The 15474-nt window shown below is 41.3% G+C and overlaps 1 protein-coding gene across 4 annotated transcripts in view; it reads right to left on the bottom strand.

The window, feature by feature from the left end:
- Positions 1–15474, bottom strand: part of slc24a3 (solute carrier family 24 member 3) — a 432795-nt gene that overhangs the window by 125942 nt on the left and 291379 nt on the right. For all 4 annotated transcript variants that reach the window (XM_069932352.1, XM_069932355.1, XM_069932353.1 and 1 more), the window contains exon 4: positions 5300–5374. In XM_069932352.1, coding sequence (XP_069788453.1) covers positions 5300–5374 — 75 coding nt within the window. The remainder of the gene's footprint in view (positions 1–5299; positions 5375–15474) is intronic.

Genomic DNA, 15474 nt, shown 5'->3' with positions numbered 1-15474 from the left:
TCTAAATTGGATTGCTACTGCATGCTGGAACCTCAGAGGCAAAAATCGGTTTTCACTGAGTACAAAATTCTGAGAGGGATTGACAAAACAAATGCTGAAACTCCCATAAAAAGAGGTTATACTCTCACAATAAGGGGAAAGACATTTATAACTGGAATGAGAAGATATTTCTTCCTTCAGAAGGAACTTATGGAATTCTCTCCCCTATTGGGCACTAAGTAGTTGGTCACTAAGTTCAGTCCGTAGACTGCTCAGGTTTTGGATACCAATGGAAATGGCATGAGAGTTGGGTTGGGAAGTGAACATAGGGAAGAGGATCAGCCAGAATCTTAAGGAGTGGTACAGCCTTCCAGCACCTCCAGGTTCAAGAACAGTTTTTATCCAACAGCTATCAGGCTCTTGAACCTCTACATAAAAGCCTAATCACAAAGTACTCTGAGACCACTAAAAATATTTGTCTGAGCTATTGAAACATCACTTTTTTTCCTCTTGTAAACTGCTAATATTTATTATCCATCTACCCTTTATATTTATTATCTCAATCCTGGAGTTATTTACTATATACTACAGTAGTTGGTATATCTTATGCATTAGTTTGGAGACAGTAAGTAATAATTTTGGGGCACATGTACATTGTACTCATGATCATGACAAATAAACTCAGTGGCCAGACAACCTGTTCTTGTTACCCCTTATCTTGCTTTTGTAACTCCTAAGAGCCTTGGTAGTGTTGCAAGGAGCAAAACATCTCCCATTTGAATTGGCCTCCAAAGTATAGATATACCCAATGATCCCCCAATTCTGAGTTCCGAGCCACAGCCCTGCAGTCAGAGAGATGGAACAGAGGCCAGGAGCTTCCCCGTGAGAAACTGGAAAAAGACTGGAATTATTTTTGGCTGCTCTAACAAAAATGTCATCTCACAGGCTCACTGCTGGCATTGACAGAGCCCTGCGTGCAGGCAATAGAGACACTAAAATAATGGAGGGTGGATGGTGAAGATGAGATTGAGTCGAAGGTGGCCAAGCAACCACAGCTGAACTTATGCTTAATATATTAAATACAAATCCCCTAACTAACATATTGAACCTAATATTATGAGATTCCTAAACCTGAATGGAACCTTCACATTCTATGGCCCGTTGCTCTGCACAGGTGATTGAGTAAAACACTGAGCTAACTAAGCCTGCTTCATCATTCAATTAAATTACGGCTGTATATAACTTCAATGCATCCATCTTCCTTGGAGAAGGGTATTGAGGATTGCTAACACCCTCAGAGGTTAAGCACATTTCTTGAATCTGAAGCTTCATTTGAAAATTGGTGCAGGAGGAGGCCATTCAGCCCTTGGAGCCTTCACCACCATTCACTACGACCATAACTGATCACAATCTCAGTGTCCTATCCCTGTATCCGCTCCATCCCCCGGATCCATTGAGCCATAAGGGGCACATACAACTCACTTTTGAATATCTCTAACAAATCAGCCTCAACAACTTTCTGTGGGAGGGAGTCTCCGTTTTAAATGGCTTCCACCTTTGCCTGAGACTATGACACTTTCTTCTGAACTTCCCCAACATTAGGAACATTCTTCCTGCACCTAACCTGTTTCATCCTGTCAGAATTTTATATGTCTCACTGAGATCCCTCTCATTCTTCTAAATTCCAATGTCAAACCCTGGTCTATCAGTTTTTCCTGCCATTTCAGGATGCACTCCCTCAATGGCCAGAATGTCCTTCCTCAGATGCGGAGACCAGAACTGGACAACATACCCCAGGCGTTGCCTCATCAAGGTCCTGTATAACTAGTGCGACCTCCCTTCTTCTATTTTCATAGCCTCTCCCTATAAAGTGCCATGTGCCTTCTTCACAAAATGACTTTGTGAGCAACAAACCCACAGTTAACTTAGTGACCAGCTATTAAAGCAAAACTAAGGGCAGCAATATCAATTGACTAGGCTGAGTTTGGGTATCAAGTTGTTCAAAAAAAGTAACAATATTGGAGATACCCACAAGCAAAATGAAGATGGTGGTGGGGGGGGGGGGGGGGGGGGTGGTGGAAGGATATAAATAACACAAATTTCCTAAACCTGTGTGCTCAGTTCCGATTTTTTACCGGATGACAGGTCATATGTGAAAGTTGTCTGAAATATTCTTGCTTAATGTTTCTGTTCCAACCTCCAGATGAGATTGAAAATGTTAATCGCCCCATGTCAAAGCTGCATCTGGAAGCATCTTCTCGTCAGATCAAGCAAGGATATTCTCGTCAGATCAAACCTGGATATTCTCGTCAGATCAAGCAAGGATTTACTTCCAATAATTGAAAAGTCAGTGAACTTCTCAGAAAGTATCTTTCTAGAACATAGCTGCCCACTTTAAAGTGATTTATTTTGTGATAGTATTTGGAATACAGAAACAGCATAAATAGCACTGGCCCTTTGGCCCATGATATTGAACTGACCTATATAAACCTACATCAACCTAACTCATCCCAGAACCAAATTTTCTTGTAAAGCTCTTCATTATGCTTCATGGGCCTAAGAAGGAAAATGATATTTAAAATATTCCACTATGTTTTGCATCTTTCCAACTTGCTATTATCCCATCAAAAAGTCTGGCTCTCTCAAACTGAAGCTGGCTGCTTCACACCTGACTCTCAAACCTCCAGATTCCTCCTCCTCCTGTACCCTATTTACTCCCCCATTTCCTCTCCCTTGTGGCTTGCTGACATCCTCTCATTTCACTTGGGCTGCTCATTAATTGCCAGGGTCATAAGTTCGAGGTGAAGTGGAGTGTGGGAGCTGAACTGGGATGAGCCCTTCTGCCCTATTGTGGGCATACCCACATGTTACCTCCAAGGGGACCCCAGGCCATGATCTATGGGGTTAAAGACCGTGAAGGCCAGACTCAGCACACTGAAGCTCCAGAACCCACCTCCCTTTGATTCAGTGTTGTCTAACTGGTGCAAGATTCTCTTTCATTGCCTCACATCACTGACTGCTTAACTTTGGATCTCTTAACTAAAATATTTACTTAATACCATATGTTACATGTGCTTGCCATTAACTAAATGCTGTCCAGCTGTGCAATGTTGTTTTCCTCAGGGAATGAACGAAGATTCCACTGAACAGTGAAGGGATAGTGTAAATTTGTAAAAAAAAGCAAACACATCTGCGCGGTTGTTTTCCTTGATGTTGGAGGGAGATGGGAGTCTTAGATGCTTTGCGGCTATTCAGATCTTCACTCAGATTTCAGGGAATGCCCATAGAATGAAGCAAATAGTTCCACTTGAGAAGGAGTTGTGTCACTTGGGGGTTAAAGGCTCCTTCAATGTGTGGGTAAGTTATGATTGCTGTGGGATCTTATTTCACTTGCATGTCCCAATAAGCACCTGCCTTGCCTCCCACTATTTTGAGGCACTAATTTACTGAGGCTGATTTTAAGTTGCTGATCTGACATTGCAAGACTTCATTGCAATTAAACTCTGGACCAGCAAAAGAACTTCCTCTAAAGCAGTGTAAAGGTGTGACTTTTAAAAAAAAATATAGAGGCATTATGCCAATTAAAATGCATTATTTTGTTCTTTGGTTAAAGCGCAGTAGTTTGTTGTTTTAAGAGATCTAACATGTAATCAGTGTTTGGGTCTATTGTGAGTTTATTGCTGTTTAGACTGGAGACTAGAGGGCTGGATCTTTTTCTGCACCTACAGATATACCTCTCTGGCATTTAATGTCACTGTCCTCTTTCTGACTTGGTATCTCAATGCAGACAAAGACTTGCTGGAAGCACTCAGCAGGTCAGGCAGCATCCGTGGTGAGAAATGGACAGTCAACGTCTCAGGCTGGGACCCTTAATCAAAACTTTGCTTCTCTTTGTTGTTTTCAAACATGACGATAGGTTACTCTTGATGATCATCGGATGTCATAATGTAAGAAATGTAATGTGGTTACTCTACATTACATTTAAAAGTCTTTCTTGAAGGCTTTGCAATTGAAAATCTAATAAAATATCACCCACAGTTGCTGTGTGATTTCGCAGAGACAATACTAAACAGCAGGGTGATCAGTGTAGATGTGCCACATCAATCTCTATTGTGTAATCAGTATCTAACAAGATCATTTAACTCTCAACTTGTATATTTTTTGATGTGTTTAAAACAAGATACATAAAAAATACCTCTCCCTTTCAGTCCTCCTTACATATTTAATCAATAAATTCCTCAAACCATGTTAATTGTTGGCAAAGCTTCAGACGATGGCAGTCAGTGACTTCAACATGCTATCTTGAGACATCTCTGTTGCACTTGTTGTGACCCCACCAGAGATGAGAAAAAATAGTTTCCAGTGCAGTTGTCATTATCGACATGGACATTTTATGATGGAAATTGTTGACAAGGCATATTTCGACAGACGCAATGTTTTTTATAGATTACTTTGTAGATTGGGAGAATTTTGTACTGAGAATTTTTATGATACTTTCAGTAACACAAAGATACAAGAGTAGTTCATTCATAGTACAGTACAGTACAGGTCCTACAGCCCACAGCATCTGCACCGGACATGATATTGAAATCATATTAAATTCTGCTGTTTACACACAATACATATGCCAACACTTCTTGCATGTCCATATGTGTATCTACATGGCCCTTAAATGCTACGATCATGCTTGCTTCCATGTCTTCCCCTGGCAGCTTCTTCCAGGCACTCTGTGAAAAATAACTTGCCCTGCACATATCCCTTCATTCTAAGAATGAACTTACCTTTGAACATGGAGAGAAACACAAGTCAGCAGACACCGTGATTGTAGTGAAAACACTGAAATGCTGGAAGAATTCAGGCTGGTCTTGCAATGTCCAGGGAAGACCACACCTTGAGGAAGGGCTCAGGCCCAAAACTTTGGTGATACATCTTTACCTCCTGTGGATGCTGCAATACCAGCTGAGTTCCTCCGCCATTTCTGTGTTCTGATTTCCTGTCAACGTCCCTTTCTTGTGTCCCTCATTATTCTTTCCTTTGTACCACATGCAAAGTTTTGGGTACATATGAAGGCCTCACACAAGAGCCTGGGTAGAGGAATTCAACATGTTATTTCCTCACTCAAATGGGTGAAGTTTCACCGACACATTGTGAAAAGGATTAATCAATGAGAGCAGAAGATTTATGTTCTCCGTGTCTCAGTTATTCATGACTAGCGATTATAAGTTGACATTTCAATTATAGTGACAGTGTTACATCAGGCCATTTGTAAAAATACTGCAATATTTTTGAAACTGGGAAACCAGTCCTGGTTAGTACATACCTCACAGATTTTGTCTAATGAAGGAACAAAGTAGTCATCGCAGACAATCGCTAGAGCATAAAACATGTACATTGTCTGTGGGAGATAGAAAGAAATTATTAGAATTAGTGTCATTTGTGCAATTCACATTTCTCCACAGTAATTATTATACAGTCATGCATCTCTGAAATGCTTCTGAGCAAAAGCATTTGTGATCGCCACATGGTAGGTTCCAATTTCCGACTGGATGCTTTTATCTGCTCTATTGCCACTGGTAAAAATAAATTCTTTCTTCTGAAATGCTGATACTGATCTGTTATGTGAGAACCAAAAACAATTTATAGTTTCCCCACAGAGTATGTGCATAATAAAGCAAGAGAGTAGGAGTATTTGTAATTGTTATAATTGCAGACGTGACCAGCTGTCAACTGGGTAACCAACTCGAATGCCCAGGAATGCACAAAGTGCAGAAATTGACTAACCAAGCCAAGTCCATCATAGGCACCACCTCATATCCAGTGCAGACATCTGTGTGAAGTGCTGCCTCAAGAAGGCAGCCAACGGAAGAGTCACAGTAATGTCCGGTAGGGTAAAACCAGCCCTCTCCAGAAAAGAAGAAAAAAAAGTCAAGAAAAGACAAAGTTCAACAAATATAAAAGAAATATAAGAGAATGTTGCAGAGAAGAGAAAGAAGATGACACCTAAGAAGGAAAAAGTAAAAACAACGGGAAAAAAAGAAAAGACACCTGAAAAGAAAGGAGAAGGCCTTACCTGCTTGAAGGAACAGGGAGCCGTGGTGGCAAAGAGTGCCTGGTCTCCGAGGTTGGTGTCGGCCCTGCGGAGTCGTGACCCCCCGACCGGTGGACTGCAAAAATGGCTCTCTGAGCCAAACAAAAGTGCGCAACTGCACATGCGCGGGGAGTCACACATGAGCAGTGCTCAATCTTTTTTCTTTGGCTTGGCTTCGCGGACGAAGATTTATGGAGGGGGTAAAAAGTCCACGTCAGCTGCAGGCTCGTTTGTGGCTGACCAGTCCGATGCGGGACAGGCAGACACGATTGCAGCGGTTGCAAGGGAAAATTGGTTGGTTGGGGTTGGGTGTTGGGTTTTTCCTCCTTTGCCTTTTGTCAGTGAGGTGGGCTCTGCGGTCTTCTTCAAAGGAGGCTGCTGCCCGCCAAACTGTGAGGCGCCAAGATGCACGGTTTGAGGCGTTATCAGCCCACTGGCGGTGGTCAATGTGGCAGGCACCAAGAGATTTCTTTAGGCAGTCCTTGTACCTTTTCTTTGGTGCACCTCTGTCACGGTGGCCAGTGGAGAGCTCGCCATATAATACGATCTTGGGAAGGCGATGGTCCTCCATTCTGGAGACGTGACCCATCCAGCGCAGCTGGATCTTCAGCAGCGTGGACTCGATGCTGTCGACCTCTGCCATCTCGAGTACCTCGACGTTAGGGGTGTGAGCGCTCCAATGGATGTTGAGGATGGAGCGGAGACAACGCTGGTGGAAGCGTTCTAGGAGCCGTAGGTGGTGCCGGTAGAGGACCCATGATTCGGAGCCGAACAGGAGTGTGGGTATGACAACGGCTCTGTATACGCTTATCTTTGTGAGGTTTTTCAGTTGGTTGTTTTTCCAGACTCTTTTGTGTAGTCTTCCAAAGGCGCTATTTGCCTTGGCGAGTCTGTTGTCTATCTCATTGTCGATCCTTGCATCTGATGAAATGGTGCAGCCGAGATAGGTAAACTGGTTGACCGTTTTGAGTTTTGTGTGCCCGATGGAGATGTGGGGGGGCTGGTAGTCATGGTGGGGAGCTGGCTGATGGAGGACCTCAGTTTTCTTCAGGCTGACTTCCAGGCCAAACATTTTGGCAGTTTCCGCAAAGCAGGACGTCAAGCGCTGAAGAGCTGGCTCTGAATGGGCAACTAAAGCGGCATCATCTGCAAAGAGTAGTTCACGGACAAGTTTCTCTTGTGTCTTGGTCAATGAAAACACCGACAGGAGGGGGGCTCAGCCGAGGAGCGGGCAATCACGGCGCGACCAGCTGAGGGAAGCCCGACACTAGGGCTCTCAGCTGGAAGATGAGGAAAGCGGCAGGAGAGGGAGTGAGGTACCAGGTGAGAAAGAAAGTTGATGGGGTGAACGACAAGAGGAGCAGCAGCAGAAGGCCCGACAGATGAGCAGCTAGAAGGAGAGGACCATCAGCAAGAGGCCCAGCAAGAAGAGGATGGACAAAGTGTGACAAGCAACTCATCAGAAAAAGCAGAAGAGACACAGATACAAAGAAGAGAAGAAGAAGAAACAAACACAGGTACAGATATAGAAGAAGAAGGCCAAAATCTTCACAGAGAAATAGAAGGTAAAACAGATGGATAGAATGTAGATAAAGCTTTTTTTGAAGAACAAATGAGAGCATTAAAAGAATGGTTGTCATTAGAATTTAGTGCAATTAAAAGAAAAATGAAAAGAACAGAAGATAAAATGCAAAGATTAGAACTAGTCATGACAGAAATAGGGAAAAGAGTAGAAAATGTGGAAGAACAAGAAACAGCCGTAGAAATGGAAGTAAACGATTTAAGAGGAAAATTGGAAGGAAGTGACAAAAAAATTAAAGAGACACAAGAGTTGTTAGCTCAGAAAATTGATATGTTGGAAAATTATAGTAAGTGAAACAACATAAAAATAGTGGGTCTAAAGGAAGATGAAGAAGGCACAGATATGAAGGACTTTATAAAAGAATGGATCCCGAAGGTCTTGGGAAAGACAGAAATGCAGGAAGGAATGGAAATAGAAAGGGCACACAGAACACTAGCTCCGAAACCACAGATACATCAAACATCAAGATCCATTTTAGTAAAATTCTTGAGATATACGACAAGAGAAAATTTACTGGAGCGGGCAAGGAATAAAATTAGAGAAGACAATAAACCATTGGAATACAAGGGTCAAAAAATTATTTTTTTACACAGACATAGGTTTTGAACTCCTAAAGAAGAGGAAGGAGTTTAATACGGTAAAATCGATCCTGTGGAAAAAAAGGTTATAAATTCATGTTAAGACATCCAGCTGTGCTTAAAATATTTATCCCCGGGGAGCAAAACAGACTGTTCTCGGATCCTGAGGAAGCACAAGAATTTGCAGAACGCTTGCAGGACAGAAGGAGAGATGAAAAGATGTAATAAGAATGAAGAACGGCGATAAAGTATATATAAAGATGTAAAAACAGTGTATATGTAAAGAACTACAGAAGGGAAAGAGAAGGGAAGGAAGGAAGGGGAAAAAAAGGAAGAACTTTGTTATATGTGTAAAAAAAAAGTGTTTCTGGGGGGGTTGGGGGGAGAGAATAACTGTCACTGCGAAATCAGTTGACGCTTGCGAACAAAATCGCAATCCAAATGGAAAGGGGAGTTGTGGTTGCCCGGCAAGGGATAAGGGGCAACTCAAGAGAGGGGGAGGGGTGCATTTGGGGTTAAGGTAATATTTGATGTGGGAGTTGCTGGTGTATTTTATATTTTAAATGTGTTGTCACACATTGAGTTTAAAAAGGGAAAACTGAGAGATGAAAATGGGGAAAAGGGGGATGGTGGTGGTGAGGAAGCGGAAATGAGGTGTAATCAGGATATGAGATGGCCACGTTGAACTATATGACTATAAACATTAATGGAATACATAACCAAATTAAAAGGAAGAGGCTATTAAATTTACTAAAAAAAGAAAAAACTAGATATAGCATTTGTGCAGGAAACGCTCTAACTGAAGTGGAACATAACAAATTAAAGAGAGACTGGGTAGGACACGTAACAGCAGCATCATATAATTCAAAAGCTAGAAGGGTAGCTATATTAATCAATAAAAATGTACCAATCAAAATAGAGGAGGAAATAATAGATCCAGCAGGGAGGTATGTAATGATAAAGTGTCATATATATTCAGAATTTTGGAATTTGCTCAATATATATGCACCTAATGAGGAGGATCAAAAGTTTATGCAAGATATTTTTTTGAAGATTGTAGATACACAAGGAAATATATTGATAGGAGGGGATTTTAATCTTAATTTGGATCCAATGTTGGATAAAACTGGACAAAAGACAAGCAAAAAGAGTAAAAGTAGCCAAATTTATGGTTAAATCAATGCAGGAAATGAAACTTATGGATATATGGAGGAGGCAGCACTCAAGAGAGAAGGAATACTCACATTATTCAAGTAGGCATAAAACATACTCAAGGATTGATACGTTTTTGTTGTTGCCCCATATTTAAGGGAGAGTTAGGAAAACTGAGTATAAAGGTAGATTACTATCAGATAATTCACCCCTGTTATTAGCAATACAACTGGAGGACATCCCATCAAGAATATATAGATGGAGGTTAAACTCCATGCTACTTAAAAGGCAGGAATTTAGAGAGTTTATTGAATGCAAAATTAAAATATATTTTGAAATAAACACGGAATCAGTGAAAGACAAATTTATATTATGGGATGCAATGAAAGCCTTCATTAGAGGGCAGATAATAAGTTATGTAACTAAGATGAAAAAGGACTACAATCAGGAAATAGAGCAGTTGGAAAGGGAGATAGTAAGGACAGAAAAGGAACTAGTAAAAAGGGATGATATAACAAAAAGGAGAGAATTGGCGGACAAAAAAAAATACGAAACATTACAAACTTACAAGATGGAGAAGAACATAATGAAAACAAAGCAAAAGTATTACAAACTGGGAGAAAAAAAACATAAAATATTAGCCTGGCAACTTAAAACAGAACAAGCTAAAAGAACTGTATTGGCATCAAGGAAAAAGGACAAACAAATTACATATAACCCAATAGAGATTAATGAAAACTTTAAGGAATTTTATGAACAGTTATACTAAACTGAGAACGAGGGGAAAGATGATAAAATAGAAGAGATTTTAGCTAAAATTGAACTGCCAAAATTGCAAGAAGAGGAACAAAGCAAACTGATAAAACCATTTGAAATAGAGGAGGTACAGGATATATTAAAAAAGCTGCTGAACAATAAAACACCAGGAGAGGATGGATTCCCAATAGAATTCTATAAAACATTTAAAGAGTTATTAATTTCTCCTGTCCTGGAAGTAATGAACCAGATAGAAGAAACACAAAACTTGCCAGATTCATGTAAGACAGCAATAATTACAGTAATATCAAAGACGGGGAAGGATCCATTAACACCAGCATCATATAGACCAATATCTCTACTTAACTCAGATTATAAGATAATAGCGAAAATATTAGCATACAAATTGGCCGATTGTGTACCAAAAATAGTAAAACAAGATCAAACTGGATTTATTCAGAAAAGACGAACAGTGCTAATGTCTTTAAACTTATTAATTTAATTCATGCAGTTCAAGGAAATAAGAAGCCAACAGTGGCTGTTGCTTTAGACACAGAAAAAGCCTTTGACAGAGTAGAATTGAATGATTTATTTAAAATATTACAGAGGTTCAATCTACCAGAAAAAATATTAATTGGATTAAAGCATTATATAAGGGACCATTGGTGTAGGTAAGAGTAAATGGATGTGTATCGAACCAATTTAAATTAAGTAGGTCAACTAGACAGGGGTGTCCATTATCTCCCTCATTGTTCGCTTCAGCAATAGAACCATTGGCAGAACTGATAAGAACAGAAAATAAAATAAAAGGGATAAAAATAAAGGAGAAGGAGTATAAAATCAATTTATTTACAGATGACATCCTAGTAAACTTAATAGAACCAGAAATATCAATAAAAGAATTACATAAGAAATTGAAGGTATATGGAGAAATATCGGGGTACAAGATCAACGCAAATAAAAGTGAAGTGATGCCAATGAATAATGCGGATTATACAGAATTTTAAAAAGAATCACCATTTAAATGGTAAACACAAGCATTCCAATACCTAGGTATCAGGTTAGATAATAACTTAAGTACAAACTAAATTATCAGCCACTAATAAAGAAATTGCAGGAAGACTTAGAACATTGGAAAGAATTACCGCTAACATTGACAGGGCGGGTAAATTGCATTAAAATGAATGTCTTCCCAAGGATACAATACTTATTTCAACTGTTGCCAATTCCCTTAACAGAGAAATTCTTTAATGAACGAAAGGGAATAATAAGGAAAATCTTGTGGAAAGGGGGGAAACCGAGGGTAGCATTAGATAAATTAACAGAGAAGTACAATGAAGGTGGCTTGCAGTTACCAAACTTTAGAAATTATTATAGAGCCGCACAATTAAGGTATTTATCGGATTTTTACCAGACAAGGGAAAAACCAGACTGGACTAAGATAGAACTAGATAAAAGCTATCTCCCAGGTGAAGTGGAGATTCCGGTTGAAAATAGAAACAACAAGGGACACTCGACAGCTGCGGCAGGGCCTAAATGCCATAACCCGTTACAAAGCCAAAGCTTTGTCTAAGTTTCACTCCCAGAGAAATTCAATGCCTTCTAAGCCCGATTCGACCACAAGAACAAGAAAGAACCATCACTGCACACCCTCATGTCCCCTGATAATCCTCTCCAGTCCAAATCTGAGAATGACCTGAGGGCTGCATTTAGGAGAGTGAACTTGAGGAAAGTATCCTGTCCAGATGAAGCACCCAGCCAAATGTTAAAACTCTGTACTGACCAACTTATCAACGTATTTAGGGGTATCTTCAACAACTCACTCTGATAGGGCATGGTACCCACCTGTTTCAAACAGACATCAATCATACTGGGGCACCAGAAGAGTGTAGTAACCTTCCTAAATGATTATCAACCAGTTGCACTCACATTAACCGTGATGAAGACCTTTGAAAGGCTGGTGTTGAAGCATATCAGCTCCTGTCTGAGCGGTGACATTTATCTGTTCCAATTTGCCTATCGTAGCAACAGTTCTATGGTGGATGGCATCTCACTGGCTCTACACAAAACCATGGAACACCTGGACAGCAAAGATGCATACATCAGGATGCTCTTTATCTACTACACTTCGGCATTTAACACCATCATCCACTCAAAACTGATCAGCAAACGTCAAGACCTAGGAGATAACACCCCACTGTTTAAATGCATCCTCTATTTCCTCACCTACAGACCACAGTCAGTGAGGATTTGTAAGAACATCTCCTCCACAATCTCCATCAGTACCAGAGTATAACAGGGCTGCATTCTTGGTCCCCTGCTTTACACACTTCACACCCATGACTGCGTGCCTCGGTATAACAGACACACCATCTACAAATTTGTCACAATACCACTGTAAGGGGCAATGAGTCAGCATACAGAAGAGAGATTGAAAACTTGGCTGAATGGTCCACCAACAACAACCTCACACTCAGTGTCACCAAAACCAAAGAACTTATTGTTGACTACAGAAAGGGAAACCCAGATGTGTATGATCTAGTGGGGGATCAGATGTGGAGAGGATGAGAGAATTTAAGTTCTTGGGAGTCACAATCTTGGAGGATATTTCCTTGACCCAACACACTAATGGCATTGTGAAGAAAGCATGTCAGTGCTCTACTTCCTCAGGAGTTTGTGAAGGTTTGGTATGACATCGGAAACCCTGACAAATTTCTACAGATGTGTGGTGGAAAGTGTGCTGACCAGCTCTATCATGGTCTGGTATAGGGAGACAAATACCCACAAGCATGATTCCCTGCAAAATGTAATGGGCATAGCCCAGGACCTCACAGGCAAAACCCTCCCCACTATCAAGATTGCTGTTGGAGAGCAGCAGCAATCATCAAGGATCCACACCACCCAGCAGACACTCTGTTCTCACTGCTGTCATCAGGAAAGAGGTATAGAAGCCACAAGACTCACACCACCAGGTCCAGGAACAGCTGCTACCCCTCCACCATCAGACTCCTCAACAACAAACTCAATCAGGGACTCATTTAAGGACTCCTGCATTTTATTGTTTCCCCCCCCCCCCCTCTGCATTGCACAGTCATTGATGGAGTGAAAGGGTTTGATAGAGCAGAGGCTCAATGGGGTAGGAGGGGGCAATGAGGCAAGATGAGTCAATAGGACTGGAGGGGTCAATGGAGTAGGAGGGCTTGTTGGGGTAGGAGGTCGAGAGGACACATGGAGGTCGATGGGGCACAAGGTGAATGATGGGGGCAGGAGGGCTTGATGGGGCAAAAGGAGGTGACAGGGCAGGGGAGGCAATGGGGCAAAAGGTCACAATTGGGCAAGAGGGGTTGATCACGTGGGGTCAGGAGGGGCAATGGGTCAGGAGGGTGTGAGAGATGATGTGATCCAGCCTTCACTTATCCCTCACTTCTGCATCCTCCAGAATACAGCTCTGAGCTTTCAAAACCATCCACCTCCAAACTGAAATAAATGATCATGAGTCACTGTTGAATTCAAGATAGCTTTGAGCACATGCCCAACCCTTTTCTCTTGACTAGCTGGTAACCTGTTCTCCTTCCAAGGGCTCGGAATAGATTATTTGTGCATTCATTGTAAATCCAAAGTGAAATGACCTATTCTGGATATTGATTTGTTTTGAACAGGTGACAGGCAGTTGATTTTAATGAACAGTGACACTCAATGGGAATCTTAAACCTTGCCTTAACTTGAAATAATGAACTCTCCCTGCAAACACAATGTATCAGAGCTAATTTCAGCTGCACATGCTTGGTTCAATATTGATTGACTAAGTCCCCACAAATCAGGCTTGTTACGTGTGGGTGTGATTGGTCTTGCACTCACAATTTGCATGGGTTGACCCACCTCCAGGCAGTGCCTAGCTGGAGAAAAGCCCCCTGCTTTTGGCGCGGACACAGCTGCGGCTTTGCTCGTGTTTTATGCTGCTGAGGTTAGCGGGGATCATTTGTTTGCTTTGACAAGTAGTAAGGCTACTGTGAAAAGGCCCCAGAATCTTTGCTCCTATCAATCAAGTGGGTCTGTGCTCATCCTGAATCCATTGCCCAAAATCGGAGTATCGGTTGATTCCACCATGCTGGTGCACCAGAGGCAGGGGAGGACTTGATACTTCAGCTGGGAGTACAAGTCTTCCCATTACCTCCAATGTACCAGATTGGAACTGATAATGATATTGACAATGAGTTTATTGTCATATATATTGTACACAGTACATATGCACTGAAATTCTTATTGCTGCACCTAAATAGGCATTTTTTGAAAAATAACTGCAAAGAAAACTATGCACAGTGGAATGGAAAAGTGATCTCTGCTGCTTTAACGTCAACAATAAAAGGAATATGAATTTATCTTTTATGTAAATTTGTGTCAAGCTTGTCAAGAGCTTTAAGATCTTACACAACTTCAACAAAACATCTCAATTCCTATACTCAAAACCAGGCCGTGATGCTTTCTACTACGTCTGTAGAGGTTTGCCAAAATTTCTGAAGACATATTGAACCTCCACAAACTCCTGAAGAAGTCGAGGTGCTGACATGCTTTTGTAATTGGTGTGGTTGTAGTACGGACCCACGCAGTCATTGGAGTAAAGAGAGTAGAGCAGGGGGCTAAGAATGCAGCTCTGTGGTGCTCTGGTACTGATGGAAATTGTGGAGGAAATGTTCTTGCCATCAGCTCAGCTTCTCAAAACATTTTATCCTGGTGGATGCGAGTGACACTGTTTAGTAGTCATTTAGGTAGGTTACCACACTCTTCTTGGGCACTGGTATGACTGAGGCTTGTTTTAAACAGCTGGGTACCACGCCCTGTCAGAGTGAGATACTGAAGATATCTGTGAACACATTGGTAAGTTGGTCACCACAGGTTTTCATCCTGCAAAACCTCACACTTCTGAAATCAAGTTGCTTAAAAATTTTGAAATTAATTATCGGGAGTTGCAATTCTAGAAGTAAGAAATTTTGGGATATAATTTCTGTTAATTGAATCATTTATATGAAATGAAAAGCACATGATCCCATATTGGAAGCATTCATGGTGTAACACACAATTGTACTGGATAAACTCAGCACAACGCACAGCATCCATAGCAAGTCTCTCCACCTCCACCCTCCTCTGCCGTGCAGAACTTGTTCTCAGCTTCAGTAATTTCTCCTCTGGCTCATCCCACTTTCTCCAAATCAAGGAATAGCCATGGGGAAACAAATGGGTCCCAACTATGCCTGCCATTTTTTTTCTGGCTATGTGCAGCAATCCATGCTGCAAACCTACAGACAAGTCTCCTCGACTCTTCCTCCACGACATTGATGATT

This window comes from Narcine bancroftii, chromosome 4, assembly GCF_036971445.1.
Source record: "Narcine bancroftii isolate sNarBan1 chromosome 4, sNarBan1.hap1, whole genome shotgun sequence".
NCBI classification, from domain to species: domain Eukaryota; kingdom Metazoa; phylum Chordata; class Chondrichthyes; order Torpediniformes; family Narcinidae; genus Narcine; species Narcine bancroftii.
Note: the sequence above shows the minus strand (reverse complement) of the source record. Positions and strands in the feature narration are given on the sequence as shown.